The sequence below is a fragment of the Pituophis catenifer genome, unplaced genomic scaffold, assembly GCF_029215685.1.
Source record: "Pituophis catenifer annectens isolate HBS135680 unplaced genomic scaffold, rPitCat1.0.hap2 SCAF_3, whole genome shotgun sequence".
Classification (NCBI taxonomy): Eukaryota; Metazoa; Chordata; class Lepidosauria; order Squamata; family Colubridae; genus Pituophis; species Pituophis catenifer.
Genome location: NW_027256883.1, coordinates 178,455,207 through 178,474,693, shown reverse-complemented (window position 1 = coordinate 178,474,693; position 19,487 = coordinate 178,455,207). Strand labels below are relative to the sequence as shown.

Genomic DNA, 19,487 nt, shown 5'->3' with positions numbered 1-19,487 from the left:
GAAGCTTTCTGCAGCATGCTAAGGATTACATTTCAAATGGACAGGATTTTTTTTTCTTTAAAGATTTTAGTGTACTTTATTTTAAAATTTTATTTAAATGTTAAATTCTTGGTCGCTGACAATAGACAGAGTAGGAAAAATTTAACTTTAGCTTTTTCAGTCAGAAAGCAGAACTTAAGATTTCGTTCCATGGAGTCTTTGCTCTGACTTTGGTAAGGAAAAAGGGGTTGTTTTTATTCTTGACACTTTTTTTGCTGTGAAACCTCAGAAAAATGAAAGTCACAAAAATGAGCAGCCTATTATATTTTACTGTTCTGTCTTTGAATAAATGGACAGATCAAACTCATGGATATGCTATCCAACTTATTTATTTTAGCTGTTGCTGCTCTTTAGCTGTTGCTGTGCGTGAAAGATACAGAAAACCGAGACCTCAAGAGTTATGTAGCTTCTAGAACATTGCACAATAACCAGCACTACTTGCCTCCTGCACACAGTCACTGTAATCAGTGTTGCATTTCCCACATTTGCAACTCACTGCCACAGGATAGGAATAGTAAGAGACAGCATGGTGTTGACAGCCAGGTATCATCACGGTCCTGTACACCAGTTCCTTGTATGTACACACATCCTGGGATAGGGCACTCTGCCTCCGGAGCAGTAGCTTCTTAACATTACTGTCCTGTAACAAAATGCCAATGGTTATTCTGCCTTCCTAATAGGCTTTGTTTAAAATTAGCCTGATAAAGTTGGATTCTGCTCTCCACTGTGCTCTTCCTAATCACTATGCAACTGAAATTAGAAGGATCCTTTCATCATTATGGGAGCTTTTCAAACTAAAAATCAAGCAACAGCAATCTTACTGAAATGAGAAAACAGTTAAAACTGATCCTGTATAAAAAGATTATGAACTGTTTGAGCTATTAGAAAAGAATGTGCTTAGGATGGGCACTTTGCTTGGAAGGACAGTTGCTCAGAGGTAGCACCTACTGTGTGTGCAAAAAGTCCAAGTTCATCTTTGGAGAAGACTTAGGAAGATCAACTGCAGAAACTGTGGAGAATTGACTATCAGACCAATGTGATTGAGCACAAATGGGCTGTAAAAGGAAATCAAATGTCAAGTTTTTTAATTAGACTTCTCTCAAAAATCTAAATTTCAAGGGATTCTACTACAGAACCATCAATTAAGTTATTTAGTTAACGTTACTTAATTACTCATTGTTGCTTACTATTTTTAAAAAGTAAGAACAATTTAAAAATGAAGCAGATCATAACAGTAAAATATCCTAAAGAGGCTCAATCATCAATTTACAGCATGGCCTGGGGAAAAAGTTACATTTTCAGTGACTTTCTGAACATTTTCCAACAGGAATTCATACAGACCTCTGGAGGGGCATGCTGTTTCAGAGGACAAGTGCTAAGACTTTCTTCTAGATAGATTACATTACTTTATCAAACAGACCTGAAGTGCATTCACTGTGCTGGACCTCATTGGACAGATAGCAACTATCAGAGATAATCAGTTACTCAAACATACGTTTTGAATTTTTTTTATTGGAAGAATCTGTTTGTTCTAGTGTTTCTACAATTTGCAAACTAATGTCCTAATTAATTAGGATAAGAAGGAATGGCTTTTGATGTAGTCTGTCTCCCAGAGGAAGGGAGGAAGGAATTTTGGAAGTGTTGGAGAAGGTCAATAATATATTAAAAAGAGCACAGTTGTTTAATAGTAGCTTAAACATCTGGAAAGATTGAAATCCTGCATGTATTCTGCATATTAACCACTTTTTTTAGACACAACTTGAGAAAATAAGGAATAATCATCCTTGAAGGGGAATGTAATATTAAAAGAAATTTCAAATTATCTTCTCTTATTATAGAAGATAATTTATTAAAAATTATTCTTATAAATTTCTTCCCACTATTTATCCTCTTAAAACAGGAGTGAAAAACTGTCAGTGGCCGGCTTTGTGTGTCATGTCTAGGATTGCATTCTACATGTGAGTGCAAATTCTTAAGACACCCAATTTAGTATGTCACCTTTCCCCCAAATTTTTTAAAAAAGGCAGAAAAAAAATCAAATGTCATTAATGGGAGAGGCATAAAAAACATGCCAATAGGTCACATACAGCCATTTGCAGGTGGAAAATCCATAGAACTCGGGTGTTAGCCTAAATAAATGGAATATGAAAAAACCAGTTCAGGATTTCTAAAGTGCAGAACATGATTCCATTCATATTCCGTTAACACTTCATCTACTGTGGCCCCAATCAGCCCCAAACCCCAAATATTCATGCTCAGATATATGCTCAAGAAGGATTATAAGGAGAGACTCATAAGTATCTTACAAGGCCATATCCACTTACCCAAGTCATGCAGAATCCTTCACAGATGGTGGTGTTGATAGCTAAGCAGTAGCCACATTCTCTCTTCTCCACATGGATGACATAGTCAACAGGGATACAAAGAGCCAGACTTTGCCCCAAAGTCAAGGCAAAGACTAGGGGCAGAGAGATGGAAAGGACAGGATTCATGCTGGATATAAAGGTAAATCAAAACAAAGTATCACTAGGATAGGTCTAACAGGAACAGAAATCAGCTCCTGTCAGCACGCATTATATCCTGTCTCTATTCCCCCATTTCCATATTACTAGAAATCAGGAGCAATTAATTTCCTGCTAAATTGGAGGAAGGCACATTGAGATAATTCCCTACTTAAGCACTATACAGTGCATAGATGAGAAATATACCAGGGGTTTTTTTCCCCCTAGGTGGCTTTCTAGCTTCCTCTAATATGAATATACAGGCAGTCTCCACATTAGGGTTGTCTTCCTTTTTCATCTTGATTTTATCACTAGGATTCTGTACTTCTAAGACTCAAAATAATGTAACTAGGTCTGAAAATGGATATATGCAAAATATTCACAGCCAATAATTAGAGCATTTCCATATTCTCAGATATTTGCACACATGGATGCTTTCACACACACACACTATTTTTTTTATCCAAAAGCAGACCTATTTTTTACTTCTTCCCCCTTGTTATAATATTACTGGTGCTGTAACATTGTTGCTTTGACACTACTGCATAATAATCAAACATGAAAACAGATCTGCATTGTAGTTCTTACCTTCCTAACTCCATAGAAACTTTGCTAACAAGGAAGAACTGATACATATTTAAAGGAACAAATGCATATTTAAAACAAAGGAAAGGGGACGGAAGTTTTGCATGGAATGGGAAAGTAAGCGAAGTATATTTCATTCAGCTTGGGCAGAAATCAAAAAGGTGCCCACCGGGATATATAAGATTTTAATGGAACATGGGCTTCTAGGGTTGAGACAGTGCATTGATTTAACAGGCCATTGAATCAAATGCAACACTATTTTTTAAATTGTGGAGAAAATAGCAGCTTGACAACCCATCAAAATATACCAGTACAGGCAGCAACCAGCCATTGGAGGGAGGGGTAATGTCAGGCATGGCAGCCTATTGCTAGGACAGAATGAAGCATTGGAAACCATCAGCTTTAAAAACAGCAATTTTGAATTAGAGTTGGAAAACATGGATGCAGTATGCAATGGGTTGGAAGTGGGAGCAGGATGATGTCATCAGATTCTGTAATCAGGAAGTGCTGAGTGGCTCAGACTAGTAATGGGCCAAACAAAAAGTGAAGAATCTGTCCCAACTCTTTTCCACCACTTCCAATATTGGAAGTCAGCAATATTTTCTTCTCTTATTCTTCTCTCTATTCTGTTATTCTTTCTATTCTATCTCTAATATTTTTAAAGAAAAATGTTCCTTGCAACAGGTGACTTTGTAATGTTTGATTTCCTACTAAGCTGATTTCTGGTGAACATTTTTTAATTTGTCAATGTTCTTAATGTGTGACATCTGAATAATTAGTGCTCTAATTTCAGCTTCACAAGCACACATATACCCCAATTGTTGCCAAATGATGTCAAGCTCATGCAGGCAATTGTTTATTCAATGTGACCAATATTTATGCCACATACAGTATATCTAGTTCCTAAATGCAGCCATTCATATTCATTTATATTGAATTTCATCTCATTGTTCAAATGTACTGAAATGGTTTCAGATTTTGATTATATTTTTTGTGCCGTTATACTTTCCACATACATTCTGCTTCATTCAAACATTATATCCAGAATTTGGAAACTGGTAAAGCCACTGACAGAGAAAAAAGCTTGATTAATGACAGATCAAATGCTGAAGAATGACGTAAATCAAGAAGAACTGACAGTATAGAAAATACTTTTTGTTAAAAATCTTCCCTCACAACAAACAGAATCCTGCTTAGGAAAATGTTTCTGAAGGATAATCATGTTATTTTACAGCCAAAATACACCTATCTTGTGGCACCTCAAAAACAAAGCAGTATGTATTGTAAGTTTGTATTGTTGAACACTACATGTTCCAGTCCACAAATATACAGTAATTTTTTCCAGATTCACACGTACAGAGGCACATAAAGCTAGGGATACATACCTATCTCTGCTGGGCTGTCCAAACTCAGAACACCTCGGAACACCTCAGAACACCTCAGAAAAGGAGAATCAGTCTCTTGGCTGCACAATCTTTTTTTCACGCAGTCACCCTGTGTCTTTGAGTTTGCTTCTGAGAAAATGCACAGTTCAGACGCTGGGCACATTTTATATTTTCCAGGTTAATTCCTGGCTAATCTACTGTTTATATAATTGCATTAATTGCTCCTTCTAATCTCAGTAATATCTACTGCAGGAGTCATACAGGATTCATTCCAAGGAAATGGAATTGAAAGAACTGGAGTTAAAATATCTCTGCCTGGCAACTGAATTGTAGTTAATATTAATTACTTTAAAATTAATTTTTTATTCTCCATAAAACAGAAATACATATTTCTGAGTCTATGTACATGCTAGTACTGGGATTGAAGTCATTTGCCATGCCCAACTTTCATGCAAAGACTTTATTGTACTAGCACTGATGTTACCTAGTTTGAATAATGAAACGTCTGCAAGAAAACAAGCAAGCTCAGAGAGCACCAAGAACCTCTCATGTCAACCCTGAGCTACAAATATCCTCCTTTATTAATACTTCATTGTACAGCTGAGTTTACACAACTTGGCTGATCAACTGCAGAATTCTGCCAAGTCAAAAGCCACTCTGGAATTCTGGGATTTAACATCAGTTGAGGTTGGCAGTTGATTTATTCTTGGCTCAGCTGTGGTGCAAGCCAAATTGCAAAAGAAGGTCATCTGTATTTTTACATGGGTGACATTCTGAAAGTTGGGGAAGTCTATTTCTCACTTTTGCTCACCCATCCATCTGGCAGGTCTTTTAATGCTGGCTTGCTTCAGCAGAGGTGAAAAACCCCAGATGGAAACAGTGCAGAAGGGCAAGCAGGGTAGCAAACTGCTGGATTTTTAAGTATTTCTTTTCCTTTTGTGTGGAATTAATGATGATATTTGGGTTACTCAAGTATTAAAAGGCTCTACAATAAGTCCCAGTTCATGAAGTCTAAGAAGCTTGGACAGGACATACTGTAAAACAAAAAACACTAATTCTAGGTTTCTATTGGTCAAGTGAAGGGACAGTTTGATTAGCACACTAAGTTCTCAGTATTCCTTGGTTAACATAAAGGAAGAATATAGGTAGGAATTTTCAGACTGCTTAAGGATTGGAAACAGGGGTGAAATGCTCCCGGTTCGGACCGGATCGCCCGATCTGGTAGCGATGGTGGCGGGTGATTCGGAGAACCGGTAGCAAAAATCCCTGCGGGCCCCCCCCATGCCCAGCTGAGCCGTGCGATCATCAGAGACTGTTTTTTTTTTTACTTTTAAAGGTGTTTTTTCTACAACCTCTTCGGTCGAAAAAATGCTTTTAAAAGTTTTTTTAAAAAAAGCCTCTGATGGTTGCGCGGCTCAACCAGGATCGTCAGAGGCTTTTCAAAGCATTTTGAATCAACCGAAGAGGTTGTAGAGGAAAAAATGCCTTTAAAAGCCTCTGGCGATCCCACCTGACTTGCCTGATCGTCAGAGGCTTCTAAAAGCATTTTTTTCTTGCAACCTCTTAAGGTTGTAGAAAAAATGCTTTTAAAAGTAAAAAAAAAGTTGGCCACGCCCACCCAATCACATTAACCCCCACCACCAAGCCATGCCCACAGAACCGGTAGTAACAAACTTTAGATTTCACCCGATTGGAAAATGGAAGCATTGCCCTGTGGAAGTGCCCATAAACTCTTGTACAGACATCATCTCCAATGTAGTGAAGTTACTTTCAGTGAGGGATGTATATGGAATAATGTAGTCAAAATTCTGATACACAATGAACATAACTAAAAAAATAATAATTTTCTTCACCTAATTTTATTTAGCAAAACAGTTAAGTTCATCTGATCACGGGGAATTGGAGTTATTCCATTCTTCAGGCCATAACTCTTAGAACCTTTAATAGATTTTTAATGAGAAAATTTGCCTACATGAGAAAAGTAGATTGAATGTCTATGACTAGTACTAATTTATTTCTTATCATTCCTTGTTGATTGCATAGCAAGCATGCTATGAGGAATGTGACTATTACAATTATATAAACTCAGAAATTTAATACAAAGGAAATGGATAAAGTATGAGAAGGGAGGAAGAGTCTTAGTAAATATTAGTCAACCCTTCTATTTAGTTTAATAGAACACTCATTAAGATTACATGTAATAACTGAGGGACACTAAAATATAATTATAAAATCATCCTCCTGCTTTATTTTGCAGCATAATTATAGACTATTATTAGGCTGATTTCTGGAAATGTGTATGGTATCTAGGAATACTGAGTAGTTTAATAATGGAGGTTATAATTTTTAATCTTTTTTAAGTGTCAGTATTGTACACATTTTATTTATTTCCATTAGCATTTATTCCAAAATAATTTGCAAAGTTAAGTTGTACTAAAAGAAGTCAGGTATACTTCCACTTTGATTATCCAAAGTTCTTGTAGAAAATATTTGAACTTTATAAAATTAAATATTCATAATGAGAAACTATTATTTACGTGGCATTTAATACCACTCATACCACCTCAGTTGAAAATTTCTAGTTTTCTGTACTAAATGATTTTATTTTCTGACAGATGAACTCTCATGGTTAGCAAAAACAAGCAAGATTCCAATATATAGCAACATTATCCATGACTGTGACACTAAATTTCTATATATGTAATTTTGGTTTGTTCCAGATATTCTCAGAATTCTCTTCCTAGAAGTTTTGTCCAGTACCTACATCAATGTGATCAATAATTTTATATTTAATCGTGCTATGTCTGGATTCATACACTGCACTAAATTACAATGGTTTTGGTTTTATTTGGTTTTAACTTAAGGGTATTGTATGGGCCTAGGCATTATGGTACATAAACCATGTCCTATGTATGCAGCCCATTGTGGTTTAATCAATAAACCATAGCATAATATGACAAACCTAATTCAAATCTATTTAATGCTGACTATCTATTAAATTAATGACTTCTCCACTAAAAACTGAAAGTGCCAACCAATACATCTGGTTCTTGCCATTTAAGTATGAATCATTCAGTTTTAACCTTTCTTTTAACCAAAACAACTACTCACTGACATCAGTCATTTACACTTTCATGAAATGGAAGTTACCATTTCTATATTGCTATCGAATGAGTAATCCCATCCAATTGAAATAACAAGCACTAGATGTGCTCCAGTGATAAATAGTGCTACAGAAAATGCAAAAGATTAATATTAAAAAATCAGGCAATTTAAAGATGTCACAAATGTTGCATAAATGTAAGGTTATTACTGAAAAAATAAGCAGTTATGCTTTTGCTTCCTGTAAAGAATTAGATTTGAGTAGGAAGTGGGAAACATATCTATTGTATCATGTGTTAAGTGGATGTAAATCCAGTAAGTTGACAGGAAGCAGAATCTTACCTAGAATGTCTTAAAAGCAGATTTTAAAAAAACCACTGCCAAAGAACTCTGGGTTTATCTACCATTAGCATTGACATAGGAATAGAAATTGTTATACTTGTTGCTTGTTCTGCAGAGGTAAAATTTCAGATATTCTTTACAGGTTTTTAAACACCTACAATTAATTGAAATTTTCCAAGATTAGCTGCAAAATTACATAATTATTTAATATGGAAGTTCAGCACTGCATTGCATAAAATCAATTTAGATTTAAAAATTACTATAAATAATGTGTTAAATATTATCATAATCTTTCAGACATTTCCTTTATTATTCCAGTCACATATATAAATTCTGCCTTTGTCCAGTTTATTGGAAATTTTCTAAAGTGAAACTAGAAATGGTATAAGCTTTGCTGAGCAGTGGGACAGCAGGTTTCCTGAGCAAGGGGTTGGACTAGAAGACTTCCAAGGTCCCTTCCAACTCTGATTGTTAGAAATTGGGGAATCATACCTTCCATGTGGCCTTGGTTCCTATTTGCTACTGAGTTCTGATTCTGACCATCACAGGTGCCCGTGATAGAAGAAAAAACAAAAGCAATATTACAATGATGAATATGTAACTACGCAAATAATTTGATGAATTACTGTTACAGATACCTCCCAGAACACACCAATCTGAGTGTGGAGAGCAGGGCCAGACATTCACTGTAGGATTTCAGTGCTTTGGTTTACATATTTTACAAAGCCATCACTTGCATACATTTTTCGAAATGCAAGTGTACATTTGTGCATCTTGGAGGGGATGAATCTTGATGGGATAGCACAAGCACTTGACTGGTATTCATGTGTGTGAAGAGTGGAACTATAGAATGAATTTAAGTTGCTAAGGATGAATGTTGAAAGAGATTGCCAAAGATGACGAAATTAAACTTTCTGTTTATAAACTGTGTCAGAAAGACAAAATATTAGGAAGGCACTCAACAAAGAGCAATAGAGACCCTGGTAAAAGGCGGTATTTCAACAAATTCAAGATGGAAATGGACTGGGAGGAGGGGAGGGAGGAAAATCTTTCAAAGGAATCAGAACATTCTAATCTACCAATCTCAAATTGGTATGCTAAAGGACACCAATGGACAGACAATAATTTATTCAAAGATCAAAGAAAAATTGGAAGGGTGTACTTAAATATTATAGATGTCAACCTCTAAGATATCTGAGAAGATATTCCTACCTACAAGCTCTAGTAATAGAAGAGGAAGTTAGATCAGCACTCTGGTCAGTACCAAATTGTAAGATTATAGAAACTGATGGCAAGCAACAAAATTTGTGCTAATTGCTGTTCTTGTGAGTTTTCCTTCTATTAGCCATCCAGACGTGTATTTGAGATAGATGGCTATTTAAAACAAATAATTAAATGTTTTAGAAAAGGATATCTCTGGAAACATAAGAACATTTAGTGAGGAATGCTAAGTTAAATCTTTGAGTTATATGCTGTGCTATCTTGTTTTTTATGTTCCAGTACAAGTGAGGAAATTGATACTCATGAATTATACTGTTTATATACAATCTGGAATTCTGAAATATTAAGTTGACTTTGGTTCTATTTTGTTTTAGTTTTTTAATTTGTAGCAGATAAGCACAACAGGAAAAGTCTGAATTAAAATTTCCCCCCCTCCCTTCTTCCTAGTGAGGATAGGTCTGTTTCTGAAAGAAGGAAGGAAACCCTTAGTCATACAACTTTAAACTACAATTAGAAGCCATATTAGGAAAAGAAGTTCCCACTCCTGCTTTTTACTTCCAAGAAGGCAACATAAGTCAGATGCTCCCCAAAAGTTAGATAGTGGCAGTAAAAACTACCAAGCCACTAACTCAAAGCAGAGGCTGAGACCAAGATGTGAACATCCAGAAGACTTCCAAGACAAGCTTTGAGGCTCACGGCTTTCACCGTATAGGCACAGTGCAAAAACAATATATATGAAAATGTAAGAGATCAAAATATGTATTTTAAACAATATGTATATTATGTAAACTAACTTTAATGTTAAGACTGAAAGAAAATTCAACATTCAAAAATTGAGGCCATTTGTTGAGTTTTAAAATTAAGTAGCATTGACCTATTACTTCATTGAACTAATTGAATGTATTTTAAATCAAATATTCTTTTTAGCTAAAGAATGATTTTATTATCAGTATTTTAATGTATTGATTTTTCTTTTTTGAAAAATAGATATTAAAGATTTTAATAGTAAAAAATAAAACAAACTGAAAAGAGAGGCAAAATAGATTAAAAATGCAGAAAAAAGGAAAAAAGAAAAAAGTTAAAGTGACTTCCATACAAGTACAAGCAACTTACTATTTCTCTGCCCCCCCCTTTTTTTTTTAATTAGATTTATATGCCACCCTTCTCCGGAGACTCAGGGCGGCTTACAATGCGTTAAGCAATAGCCTTCATACTTTTGTATATTTTATACAAAGTCAGCTTATTTCCCCCACAAACTGGGTCCTCAATTTACCTAGCTTAGAAAGGATGGAAGGCTGAGTCAACCTTGAGCCTGGGGAAGATTCGAACTTGCAATAATTGCAGACAGCTGAATGTTAATAACAGGCTTTTAGTCTGTTGAGCTATCCAGGCTCAACTTGATATTACATTATAGAAATCACTTCTTTCTGCATCTCAAACTTAATCCATTCACAAATCCAAATGTCATTACAATTTCTGTCCTGTATCAATTAAAAATCCAGAAAGGATTCCCAGAATGTAGTATTTGTTTTAACCCTGATCAATCAATTCAAATTTATATTCCTTTCCTTTGCTCCTAATATTTATCATCTTTGGGTCATTAAGATGCTCCTTTAACATTTGATACTAATCTTATGTACAAGACTCATTTATATTTTCACTTTAAAACAGTGCTGGCTACCTGACTTTGGAAAACCTCAGGATGAATTTAGTTGTTGTATTGGGAGAAGTGGAAAACATGGACAACAGTTGTATTCAAATAAAAGTTTCTTTTTACAGTAATATTTTTGTTGTTTTGATCACACTTGACTTTTTGTAATCTATCATGAATATTGATTATTCACTATGGATATTCTGGATTTAAAATGCTTTACTGAATAAAGACTGTAATTCTTATTTGTATCTATACTATTTTCCCAGTGGTGTAGTTTGCTTAAATCTTTAACAGTGAACATTAATGCTGCTTCAGAAGTCACATTGGTAGTATCAGAATGTTTTTAATTGTCCAAAAATGAAGAGACAGGTCCCAAAATTATGTGATGACAATGAAAATGCATCACTAATAAAGGAGAATATTTGTAGCTCAGGGTTAATATGAGGGGTCCTCGGTGGTCTCTGAGCTTCTTTGAATTCTTGCAGATGTTTCATCACCCAAATGAGGTAACATCATCAGTGCTAGTCTGCATCAAGATGTATCAAGAATTTAATTTAATCTTAGCATGATGTGGTATGAAGATGATGAGCTTCAAAATTATCACTTATTACCCTTTAATACAACCTAAGCAATTTAGATTGATTTATTTTCCTAGAAAAAAACCCACTTGAATCTTAATCCTAATTTATGAAAACATCACTAGGAAGGCTATAAAGGATTGTGTTTTTGGATGTGGCTAATAAGACATTTAAATCCTTGTGCTAATTAGGAATATGACTTAACTCAGTGTCAGAAAATAAAATAATTTTATTACCACAATGCATTTCCAATAACAATTAATAATATTTTGCTTCCCACTTCAAAAAACTTCTCAGTTTGAGATTGATAGTACAGTACTTATGTAAATAACATGAAAATTTAATTCTTTAAACTATATTTTCAATATTAATAATGTTAACATTCATATTTGCTTACGGTAATTTCCACCTGTAGAATTTCCACCTGGGAAGGCTAACAAAGGGTTAAGGGAAGAAATCTTGCTTCATTTTTCTATGAGGAAGTATCGGTTATTACTTCTGCTTACTAATTATTGTTCTTACATAGATGAAATCCTTAAGGAAGGGATGTGTATACTTCCCACATACAACTGTAGCTACAGGAAATGGGTTGCTCTATAAGATGAGCTTTTAAGAGATGTGTTCAACATATAAAGTATTTTCAAAAGAATTGGGATACATTACTGTAAAAATGAATGTTATTGAAACAAAATATAGAAAGAAGACATGTGTGAAGTAGAGCTGCTTTGCAGAGCAATATTGACTCTGATCACCAGAGGCAATGAGATGGGCTTCACTGCAAATATCATTAGAAATACAGTATGTTGCAAAACAATAGACACAGCAGTGGCCTCTTCAACATGTCTAGCTCTTATTGGGATTAGGATTAGAGATTGGAATCCACATTGCAAAACAGTTTCAAAGGGCATATCAATCTATATGCCCACTGAGGCTTCACACAATGTTAATAGAAACGTAACTTTGAATATAAATATATTATCTAACTGAACAATTAATTCTTCTAAAATGAAAAAAAATTGGTTTAAATAAAGAGCTTTCCAGCTTCTTTCATTTTTATTCTTCTGTCAATTTTGGAGATTGCAGTCCATCCTGCCTCTCGCATCTTTTTTACAGTGGCAAGTTTCATCGAAGATCCTGGAGTTTTCAGAATAGATGGAGCTTGAATCTATAGATAAAATACTTGACTTAGTATTTGATAAATAGTCATTTTGAGATCAAATTTGGCTTCCAGGAAATTACTAAAATACCTGCTTTGGTGTCCTGATGCATAGATGAGAAGATTCTGAATAGTCTTTATTCAGCTTTTTAAACATTTCTTGTTCTGTTACAATACTCTTGGGGGGAAATAATAGTTAAAATTAAATATTTGCATCTACTGAATCCCTTCTTTCATGTTTTATTATATATTACATCATGCGAAAACTAAATTATATCTAATTTAGGGTGTTGTAGTCTTTCTCTCTCTCTCTCTTAGTTCACAAAGAATGTGATCTAAATTCATAGAAGGAAAGGAATCTATTCTTTGGCATCTCCTCCATAGTAATCTCCATTGCCCTTGTTGCTTCTGTTAACATTATAGACGGAGACTATATTAGTCTATGGGGGGGGGGGGGGGGAAGAGACTCCTGGGTTTTGTTTTGTTTTTTGCTTTCACAGTATTAATGTAGGGCTTCTGTGTATAGAAAATAAAATGTGGACATGAAAAATATATTACAATGAATAAGTCCCTTAAATCTCTAATCAAAAGTAATTTAATCATATGCCAATATTCCTGGAATATACAATTCAGAAAGTTAGTGAATATAGCAGTATAATACAGTTTCTAAACAAAATTTCATTCTGTGGAATCAGTTAATAAAGTCTTAGCAGACTAATTAGGCAGCATGACATTTATAAATGAGAAAAGTAAACAAGTACCATTAAAATCAAGAACACATATATTTATTTATTTATTTATTTACTTATTTATTTTTATTTATTTATTTCTATACCGCCCTTCTCCCACAGGACTCAGGGCGTATACATCGTATACAAAATTTAAAAAACAATTTAAAAACAATTAAATAATTTTGGCCCAAATAATTTAAAACAACCCAAATTAAAACCGAATCAATTAAAACTGAGATGACGGGATCAAGCCAGCCCAGCTAGATGGAATAAGTGTGTTTTTAGGGCCCGATGAAAAGTCCGGAGGTCTGATATCGTGCGTATCTCAGGGGGTAGGTCGTTCCAGAGGGCTGGTGCCGCCACAGAGAAGGCTCTCTCCTTGGGGGTCGCCAGCCGGCACTGTCTGGCCGACAGCACCCTGAGGAGGCCCTCTCTGTGGAAGCGAACCGGCCGGTGGGAGGCTATTGGTGGCAGAAGGCGGTCTCGTAAATACCCTGGCCCTAAGCCATGGAGCGCTTTAAAGGTGATCAGCAACACCTTGAAGCGCACCCGGAAGACCACAGGAAGCCAGTGCAGCTCGCACAGGAGAGGTGTCACATGGGAGCGCCCCGTCGCTCCCATAATCCCCCGCGCGGCCGCATTCTGGACCAACTGCAGCCTCCGGGTGCACCCCAAGGGGAGCCCCATGTAGAAAGCATTGCAGTAGTCCAGGCGGGAAGTGACGAGTGCTTGAGTGACCGTGTGTAAGGAGTCCCGATCCAGAAAGGGACACAATTGGCGTATCAGGCGAACCTGATAGAAAGCCCCCCTGGCCACGGCCGTCATATGCTCTTCTAAAGACAGCCGTGCATCCAGGAGGACGCCTAAGTTGCGAGCCCTCTCCGTGGGGGCCAATGATTCGCCCCCAATAGCCAGCGATGGCACCAGCTGGCTATATCGGGACACCGGAAGCCACAGCCACTCGGTCTTGGAAGGGTTGAGTCGGAGCCTGTTTCTCCCCATCCAGGCCCGCACGGCCTCCAGGCACTGGGACATCACTTCAAGGGCATCGTTGGGGTGGCCTGGGGTGGAGATGTACAACTGAGTGTCGTCAGCGTACTGATGGAACTCCACCCCAAAGCCACGGATGATCTCGCCCAGCGGCTTCACATAAATGTTGAACAGAAGGGGCGATAATGTAGGTTGTAGAAATGTCTGGAGGAAAACATTGAATGCTTACAAAAAGTCTGGAAGGAACTCCAGATAAATTAATTGGGAATTTTGATACCATAGTATCAAGTATCAAATCATTAAGTGGAATCCTATGGCACTGAAGGATAAAAAATATGCCCAGTTGACCATCCTTTTATTACATAAAGATGGATTCCATTTCACTTAATTCAATGAGTGTGAATGACCATCCTTAGGTATTGGAAAAATAATTTCCAAGTGAAGAATCCAATGCATCCTACACAAAACAGAGCTATGTACAGCATTTTAGGAGGCATATTTTCTTCCTACGATTACAGCAAAGCTGTTCCTGAGCTTCTTGCATGGACATTAATGGAAGACACCTGCTTCATGCAACCCTAATAAATTAATTTGATAATTTATCTGAATACTTTCTAGATAACCAAATATAAAACTTTCAAAAAGATATACAAAAATATAAATAAAAACTTGTATGGGGAAGATACATATGAACCATACTGTCCTGTTAAGTCTAGCCTATCCTACCTGGGCCAGCACAGAGGGCTTACTGCAGATTCCTTCAGTCAAAGAAGTCTTGACTTCTTCCAGAAGAATTCTTGACTTCTTCCAAGCACCCATGCTTTGGAACATCCTGCTCTCCAGTGTAAGATCTGCCCCCAACCTATCATTCCATAAGAGCCTAATTACCTGGCTCTGCAAATTGGCTTAGGGACCCAAAGGGAGAGTTCAACTCTGGAGGTGGCTGCTACATTGATAGCAGATGCCATCTCTCCTCCCCTGTTCTCTGCTCCTAACATGCACATTCTTTTTTACTAATCATATTGATGTATTTTATTTGTTTTCTTTTTCCTTGGTTATTTTATTATTCTATTTTAATTTTGCTTTGTTTAAACTTTTTTGTTTTTATGTTTTTTATGGTTGTGAGCCACCTAGAGTAGCCCCATGTCAAGATAAATGGCAAAATTATTATTATTATTATTAATATTATTATTATTAGTAGTAGTAGTAGTAGTAGTAGTAGTAGTAGTAGTAGTAGTAGTAATATGGTACCATGCCCAAGAATTTTACAAAACACATCAAGAAATTGCAGCTTCCTGCAATAACACCAGCGAAACTGCAAAAAACTGTGCTACTCGGAACATCATATATTTTAAGAAGATACTAGGACGCTGGCAGCAACCCCTATCAGCCATTAGCATCAGTCAATGGTATTTGTGACACATTTTTAAATGTCCAGTAGACTGATTTTCATGTTTACATTTTATAATAATAATAATAATAATAATAATAATAATAATAATAATAATAATAATACATGTATGTGTGAGCTAATCATTTATTTCATAAATCTGGAAAATTATTTCCAAGTTTTGGGAGTTTTTGTTATTTACTGTCTCCACCAAGACCTGCTGGAGAGGATACAAAGATACATGTATTTGGTTAGCCAACTATAGAGAAAAGAACACTGAACTACATAGACAGTAATGATGGTTATACTGTACTACATGTCTAAAAGTAATCAGGTGTTTAATATCAAGTCAGCTTTAATTTATAAAATATCAAACATTATTTCACAGCTTACACAATTTTTATTCCTAATCAATTTCTGGAAAGTTTTGTAAATTGCAACTTAAAAGGAAGCAACTTTACATGTTACTGAGGCATTATAATTCGTTATAATAGCATTTGTGCTCTGGTAATCTTGACAATATCAGGAAGATCAAACTAATACACACATTTTTATATAACAGGCAGTTAAAAAAGGGAATGCTCAACAGTCCCAATTCGCTTAGTTTACACAGGCATCACTATACCCTGTTTCCCCCAAAATAAGACATCCCCTGATAGTAAGCCCAATTGGGATTTTGAGTGCATGGCAATAAGGCCAAGCGCTTATTTCAGGGTTCAAAAAAATATAAGACAGGATCTTATTTTCAGGGAAACACAGTAGGATTTTCCTGTATTTCTCTGCAATCGTGGAAGGAAAATATTTTAAACACAACAATGTAAAAGCTTTCTGTACTTTGGAACTTCTAACTGCTCGAGTAAACTGCTCTCAATATTAAAAATTTCCAATTTTCAGGGGAAATTAGGCATACTAGTTAGAACACATTGCTGCCTAGTGTTTAGAATCAGTACTACACCTTTGTACAAACTTTTCCCTAAGAAAGAGAATAGGTTAGGAGGAGAAAACCTAAGAGTGTTAATTTCAACAGTAATGTTATATTCCATGTAAATTGAAAATCACCATCAGGAATGAAATGGGCTAGCTACATAGGAAAATAGGATGACTTTAAATACCATTTTTGAGGTCACAGATTCAAGTCTGAATTTAAAATAATCATATTCTTGCCTGTGTTTTCATCATGTCTGCATCAAGACATAAAACCACGTGTGAAATCTAAAATTTATTACTACCGGTTCTGTGGGCGTGGCCAATTTTTTTTCCTTTTAAAAGCATTTTTTCTACAACCTTAAGAGGTTGCAGAAAAAAATGTTTTTAGAAGCCTCTGACGATCAGGCAAGTCAGCTGGGATCGCCAGAGGCTTTTAAAGGCATTTTTTTTCCTACAACCTCTTGGGCTGAAGAGGTTGCAGAAAAAAATGCTTTTAGAAGCCGCTGACGATCAGGCAAGTCAGCTGGGATCGCCAGAGGCTTTTAAAGACATTTTTAAAACACGCAAAGCCGCGTGATAATCAGAGACTTTTTTTTTTTAACTTTTAAAAGCATTTTTTCGGCCGAACAAGTTGTAGAAAAAATTATTTTAAAAATTAAAAAAAAAACAGCCTCTGATGATTGCGCGGCTCAGCTGGGTATGGGGGGGGGCGCAGGGATTTTTGCTACCAGTTCTCCAAACCACCTGCCGCCATCGCTACCGGATCAGGTGATCCGGTCCGAACCGGGAGCATTTCACCCCTGCATAAAACTGTTTTTTATGTCTTTTGTTTCTTTATCTTCACATCTGAATTTCTGAGCTTAAAAATTCAGCAATTAGGGACCTAAAATATATGTGCATTCCTTGAAATCTGTTAAAGGCAGCTGCAATATAATTATTACATTTGGATATCAAGAATTGACAATTTATAGTTGCAGTTCTCTACCATATTGGAAAAAATATATTGTATGTTTTCTTACTACCATAAAAATGAAATGCCATTGCCAGATACTTAGATGCCCATTTATTCACCAGATTTTCTGGCAAAAAATGTAATTTTAATAATTTGTGATTAGTACCCAATTTCTTTTTACAGAACCATGCATGAAAGGACTTTTAAGAGTTCTTCATTCAGTAGGTGTTCAGAAATAAATGGCTACATCATCCATGTATAATATGGTATTTATTTACCTTCTACTTAAGCAGCACTTATCCCAACAGATTTTCAATCATAGCCTTCAATATTTTTTTGATATGCAATATTAGATCTTTAAGAAGGAACTCAGTATCACCTTTTTATGTCTACTGCCTCACTTTTTTCCTTTGGGAAAGTTTCTATTATACTTGTTTACTTTCCATCTTTAGCTACCAATTAAGAGCTAAATCCTTTTAATTCCCTTATTAACCTGATTTTGTCTTCTGATCTATTTTCTCATTAACCTTTAGTTAAGTATTTAATGTGCCACTTTTTATAATTTATTGGGATTAAAGTTTTAAATGATTAATTGGAAATGGCAGCTGCTGTTAATGAGCCCTTTACTATTTCCAATAAATAAAAGATCTATTTTGGTTCAGGTAAGAACAAGTTGATAAAGGTTGGATTGGAAATATTTTTCTCCTCTCATTTCCAGTCTGGCTGTCCCTCCGTTATTTGTTCCAGGAATTCATGCTTAGTTAGATCTGACCTTGAATCTGATTCCTTATACCAGCTTATCTTCTTTTGGAAAGTAATATATTTGATGCATTTTTCCAATTGCCATTGTTTCCTTCTGCCTCAAATAGAATATTGCCCCTTTAGAAAAGGGGAATATCAATATATTTAAAAACCTGTTCAGGAATAATTTAAACCTTTTTCCCTCTGCTTACTCCCACACCCCTAATCTCTAGCTTTCCTGCAAGAAGAAAGGGCATTTAAATGTTATATTTGTTTTATATCCAGAATAGATTAGAACCACTAATTGTCCATTAGGTCACTTTGGTTAATGTCATCAAAGAAGCTGGGTGAAAAGAATTTTATCTGCTCCCATTCATCTCACTTGCAGTAATCTGCACCATAGTTTTGTTTGGGCAAGGAAAGTTTCTACTCAGGTCATGGTAATGTAATAATTGTCTCAAAATGATTTGTTTTTCCAATCTTTGTCATCTCTATATTGCCAGCTCACTTTCCTTGAGAGGTTTTGTATTTTTAATTCACATGATACATCAAATCAATATTAGGCCAGGGCAAAAAACTTCAACTCTCACATATTCATATCCTCCCCATCTTCAAATTGTATCCCATCCTCAAGAGATACAAGTGCTTCACTTTCCCTGAATAATACTGCAGATTATTAAGAGAGGCATAAGAATTTAAATTGAATTTACTTATCTTGTTGCACTATAGCAAGTCTTCTAGTTTAAGTTGTTCATCTTTGGCATTATTCTGTAAACCCAAGCTCTTTCTACATCATTTCCTAGTTTTGCTCTTACATGTCTTTGTATTTTTCATCATGATTCCCTATTCTATTGCTAATGCATCACCCCCTTCTGAAACAATGTAATAGGGTTTGCAAAAAAAAATTACAATAAAGCAGTGGTGAAATGTAAAATTTGTTACTACCGGTTCTGTGGGCGTGGCATGGTGGTGGTAGGGTAATGTGACTGGGTGGGCGTGACCAATTTTTTTTTTAACTTGTAAAAGCATTTTTCTACAACCTCTTCGGCCGAAGAGGTTGTAGAAAAAATGCTTTTAAAAGACTCTGATGATCCCAGCTGAGTTGCCTGATTGTCACAGGCTTTTTTTTTTTACACTTTTAAAAGCATTTTTTCAGCCGAAGAAAAAATGCTTTTCAAAGTAAAAAAAAAGCC

General features: G+C 35.7%; 2 protein-coding genes across 2 annotated transcripts in view; both read right to left on the bottom strand.

The window, feature by feature from the left end:
* Positions 1-448: 448 nt before the first annotated feature.
* On the bottom strand, positions 449-4,604 carry TSHB (thyroid stimulating hormone subunit beta). Its single transcript, XM_070939867.1, has 3 exons — positions 4,511-4,604; positions 2,364-2,532; positions 449-679 (listed from the first exon to the last, which is right to left on the bottom strand). The coding sequence occupies exons 2-3, from the start codon at positions 2,529-2,531 to the stop codon at positions 449-451; spliced, it is 399 nt and encodes a 132-aa protein (XP_070795968.1). The 5' UTR covers position 2,532; positions 4,511-4,604.
* Positions 4,605-12,428: 7,824 nt separating this feature from the next.
* The window catches only part of SYCP1 (synaptonemal complex protein 1), a 61,130-nt gene continuing 54,071 nt past the window's right edge, over positions 12,429-19,487 (bottom strand). Inside the window, exons 31-32 of the mRNA XM_070939866.1 lie at positions 12,655-12,741; positions 12,429-12,572 (exon numbers count right to left, since the gene is read on the bottom strand). Coding sequence (XP_070795967.1) covers positions 12,429-12,572; positions 12,655-12,741 — 231 coding nt within the window. The remainder of the gene's footprint in view (positions 12,573-12,654; positions 12,742-19,487) is intronic.